The sequence below is a fragment of the Macrobrachium nipponense genome, chromosome 10 (genome assembly GCF_015104395.2).
Source record: "Macrobrachium nipponense isolate FS-2020 chromosome 10, ASM1510439v2, whole genome shotgun sequence".
Classification (NCBI taxonomy): domain Eukaryota; kingdom Metazoa; phylum Arthropoda; class Malacostraca; order Decapoda; family Palaemonidae; genus Macrobrachium; species Macrobrachium nipponense.
Genome location: NC_087204.1, coordinates 23,567,539 through 23,572,538, shown reverse-complemented (window position 1 = coordinate 23,572,538; position 5,000 = coordinate 23,567,539). Strand labels below are relative to the sequence as shown.

At 36.1% G+C, this 5,000-nt stretch overlaps 1 protein-coding gene across 1 annotated transcript in view; it reads left to right on the top strand.

Annotated features, from left to right (window-relative positions):
- The window catches only part of LOC135223478 (uncharacterized), a 152,891-nt gene that overhangs the window by 120,674 nt on the left and 27,217 nt on the right, over nucleotides 1-5,000 (top strand). The window contains 5 exon segments of the mRNA XM_064261906.1: nucleotides 348-414; nucleotides 1,652-1,760; nucleotides 2,506-2,550; nucleotides 3,934-4,075; nucleotides 4,539-4,736. Of these exon segments, the coding sequence (XP_064117976.1) occupies nucleotides 348-414; nucleotides 1,652-1,760; nucleotides 2,506-2,550; nucleotides 3,934-4,075; nucleotides 4,539-4,736 (561 nt within the window).

Genomic DNA, 5,000 nt, shown 5'->3' with positions numbered 1-5,000 from the left:
TTTCATCTGGTCTAGTCGCCTTGGCTGTCCAACTTCTTTTACTTTCCGTCGATCCGATAACAGTGATAAAAAGCAATTGGCATCCACATTTTTTTCTGGTGTAACTACAGCATATCTCTCTCTCTCTCTCTCTCTCTCTCTCTCTCTCTCTCTCTCTCTCTCTCTCTCCTAAAGTCCTTGAATATAAATTCAATCCTTCTTAATGCTGTGCTGTACGATTCGTAAATCTCTCTCTCTCTCTCTCTCTCTCTAAGCAGCTCACTGCAGCTTTATCTATCTCGGTCTCTTTGATGCGGGGATAAGTAAAAGGGGAATATCATTTTGGTTTTTTTCTTCTTCTTTCACAGACTCCTGAGGTCCAACTCCACGTCAACGTGAAGGAAGCTAAGGACTTGCGACCAAAGACTGTCAAAGGTGGGAGAAAGACTTGATATTAATTTAATTTTGCATGTGTATATATATATATATATATATATATATATATTATAGTATATATATATGTGTGTGTGTGTGTGTGTGTGTGTGTGTGTGTGTGTTTGTGTGTAATTGTAATAGCCACATTTTTCTGGTAAAAACTGACCAATCGATTCTACATACGAGTATGTGTGTGTATATATATATATATATATATATTATATATATATATATATATATATATATATATATATATATACATATACATATATATATGTATATATATATATATATATATATATATATATATATATATATATATATATATAGTATATGACTGCTTATAATTAAAATGTGTTTTAGTCTTATCATTTTATAATTTGTCATAAGTAAGTAGATCTTTTATAGCGAGATTTCTTTTATGAGATAAGATAATTTATTAATGGCTATCTGGCATCATAGAGAGAGAGAGAGAGAGTTTGTGTTCCCTTCGTTAGATACGACACCATTACTTGGATCAAGTAAAGGAATCAATCCATGCTTTGGTATCATCGCTGTCACAATCGCCTCGATCTCAGCCGTCACCATCACTGCCATTCACTATCATCATCATCCTCCATTTCGTCTCGCCGCATAGTGAAATGTGACGTCACTTCCAGTGAACATGAAATGAGTGTAAGCAAGCTTTTATAATCTTCTAAATACTAGTCCTGTTTCGCTCTCTTCACTATCATTCACTAGCACCTTCATCCAATGCATCACTATTCACCATCTTTCCTAGTCGCACCACCTCGACCGTCTTCATTATGATCACCATTATTCACAGCCACGTCGATCACGACCATTCACAATCGTTCACAATCGCCACTTTTCCTCACTATCTCACCATCACTGACAATCCCTTCGACTCTTTCACCACTTTTACGAAACCATTCACCATCATCAGTAGGTCACCGCTTTTACAAAAACCATTCACCATCCACAGTTGGTCACCACCTTTACAAAACCATTCACCATCCACAGTTGGTCACCGCTTTTACAAAAACCATTCACCATCCACAGTTGGTCACCACCTTTACAAAACCATTCACCATCCACAGTAGGTCACCACTTCCACAAAACCATTCACCATCACAACAGGTCCCAAAAGGAGACTATCCCAAAGAGCAGAGCGTAATCTGTGTAAATAAAGTTTGTCCTCTTGACCTCTGACCTCGTTTTCATTCTCTTGCCACAGGCAAAACCAACTCTTACGCCACCGTGGTCATCCCCAGCACAGGTGACACCCACCGGACGCGCCTTCAGAAGAACACTCTTGACCCTATTTGGAATCAAGACTTCGTCCTGTAAGTTCCAATAATGTTCCCGTCGAGGTTTCTGTTTTTATTTTGAGAGTATTGCTTATGGCTTGTGAGTTCTCCCTGTAAATTGTACCATCTCTCTTTAAATTACCCGAGAGTTTTATGATAATTGATTATTAAATTACATATAAATATTAAGTATCAGAAGATGAAGTCTATTCATATGGAAAAGCTCACCAACAGGGCCATTGACTTTAAATTCTAGCTCCCAGAGAATATGGTGTTTATTGGAAAGAAGTAGCGAAGGGTAATGGGAAATACAGAAAGATCACATATTAAAATAAAAAAATTCCATTTATAAATAAATAAAATAAAATATACGTAAATTAAAATACAAGAACTGTATTAAGATAGTTATTTTGCTTGATTTTTCATATAATGCTTTCATTAATCTTACGTAATTTTTGTATGATTTTCCGGAATACCTGACCTTACTGTAATTGCTGGTTATGTGAATATTTTTTGTAATATCTCTTAAATGACAGTTGATTTCTGAAAGTCTCTCTCTCTCTCTCTCTCTCTCTCTCTCTCTCTCTCTCTCCTCTCTCTCTCTCTCTCTCTCTCTCCTAAAGTAAGTCCTTGAATATAAATTCAATCTTTCTTAATACTGTGCTGTACAATTCTTAAATCTCTCTCTCTCTCTCTCTCTCTCTCTCTCTCTCTCTCTCTCTCTCATTTAAGCCATATTTTCCCGGTATCTGCATTAATATCATTCTCTTGTCTTCTCCAGGAGAGTAAATAATTTACAAAAGGACGTCCTCAAATTGGAGATATGGTAAGTCATATATGTTAATTTGTTAATCTTTTTATATGTCATTTAATTAGGAACTTCATTCTATTATTCCTCTTCTTAGAACATTTTGATTTTAAAGACGTGATTTGTGAACAAACAAGCCAAATTTCTTGTTGACTGCCTGATGTATTATTCCTATATATATATATATATATATATATATTATATATATGTGTGTGTGTGTGTGTGTGTGTGTGTGTATATATATATATAGATATATATATATCTTATAATATATAATTATATATATATATATTAGTATATAATAATATATCTGTAAGTTTTCCAATATTTCCATTTTTAATTTGTTTGCTGATCCAAGTAAAATATGTCAGATTTCGTAATTGTAACACTTGTGTTTTAACTCGTGGGGTCATATTCGTAATCGTAATTATTGTGTTTTAATTAGGGGTCAAATTCGTAATTGTAATTCTTGTGTTTTAACTCGTGGTCATATTCGTAATTGTAATTCTTTTGTTTAACTTAGTCATCGTAAGTCCAAATCGTAATCGTAATTCTTGTGTTTTAACTATGGGTCATTTTTCGTAATTGTAATTCTTGTGTTTTAACTAGGGGTCATTTTTCGTAATTGTAATTCTTGAGTTTTAACTAGGGGTCATTTTTCGTAATTGTAATTCTTGTGTTTTAACTAGGGGTCATTTTTCGTAATCGTAATTCTTGTGTTTAACTAGGGGTCATTTTTTGTAATTGCAATTCTTTTGTTTTAACTCGGGGTCATTTTTCGTAATCGTAATTCTTGTGTTTTAATTAGGGGTCAAATTCGTAATTGTAATTCTTGTGTTTAAACTACGGTTCATATTTCGTAATTGTAATTCTTGTGTTTTAACTAGGGGTCATTTTTCGCAATTGTAATTCTGAGGTACAAAACCTAACGAATCATTTTGCTGTTATCATTTTTACCAGTCACATTCTAACTTCATGTAATAGTTTACAATGATCGGTGTCCTGAGTCCAATGACATGATATTTCTCCTTCATATACCATTTTTACTGATGAAACATGGCTGCACGTTTATTAAATATATATCATTTGTATGCATATAATTTCTGGTGATATTAACAGGAAACTGTTGTTATTGATTTTCTCAAATTTGTGCTTATTATTTCTGGAGGCCCCGAGAAGAAAACTTTACCACTAAGTACATTTCAATTTTAAATCAGTTATTTCGAATAAGAAATACGATTTTTAATGCATATTTTATGCAATATCTTATAAAGTATTGTTTAAGTATAGGTTATAGCTAGAAATACCTACATGAAAGTACGCAGGTTTCAACTGAATCATTCATATACCTGTTATTGACGTAGATGTTTCATTTAAATATCGCTATTATTCCCCTCTAAGGCACGAACACGACGCAGTCGGCGTTCAGCAGCTGACGGCCGTGAGGGACATCAAGAGCTTCGGGCGTTTGGTCAAGGGCACCACGGAGCAGGCGAAGCATCACGGTGCCCACATGCTGGGGAAGGTCGTCCTCAACATCAAGGTGAGGGCCAAGGGTCAGGTCGGGTTTTCGCTCGCTCCGGGAGTAAGCCTACAAACTACTTTGTTGTTGTTGATTTTAAAGATTCAGGAATTTTAAGATAGGATATTTATGATTTATTTATTAGAATGAAAATGTGAAAGATAAATAATTGCGTGTTAAACAGCACAGAAATATTATTTCTTATAAAATATAGCATATTCATTTCAATTTTCGTTGGTGAAACAAGGATCTGTTTGATCGCAGATTTTAGCGCTTTTTAATTTACATTGTTAGGAGTACAATTTCTACAACTTATGCACGAGAGGAAAATCTTGCACGCGTCCCAAGCGAGCGGGAGGTCGGACTACGCCTTGCTAGTTCTTAAACAGGTAGCTGTAAAGTATATACATATTTACCTGCAGAGAAGCCGAAATGGCTCCCCGAGAGAAGACCTTTCAGAAGACCCCTTTTCTCTCCCCCCCAGGGCATGAGCGAGGGAGGCGCCGACGGGTGGTACCCTCTAGAGAAGGATGGCGAGTTGACCAAGGACCGTGGCAGCGTCCGCCTCGAGGGGAAGGTCCTCTCCACGGCGGAACTTGACCACGAGGGGAGGAAGTCCTACGACGCCCTCCTGACCAGGCTCGTCCATCACGAGATCTTGCTTCCTTCCATCAATAATGAGGTCAGTGGCGATGTTTAAAGGATGTTGAAGGTCTTATCACGTAGGACTTTTTGTCTTACAACGCAGGACTTACCTTTCTTAACGAAGGATGTCTCACATAAGACTTCTTTAACTAAGGACTTACGACGTAGGATTTCTTTACTTGGGAAATATCATGTAGGACTTCTTGACCAGAACCATATCGCGTAGGGCTTCTTGACTAAAGGTCTTTTTTTGCTAAGGATTTTAAATTTTGGCAAGTTTTAGGATGAGGTCGAAATATCA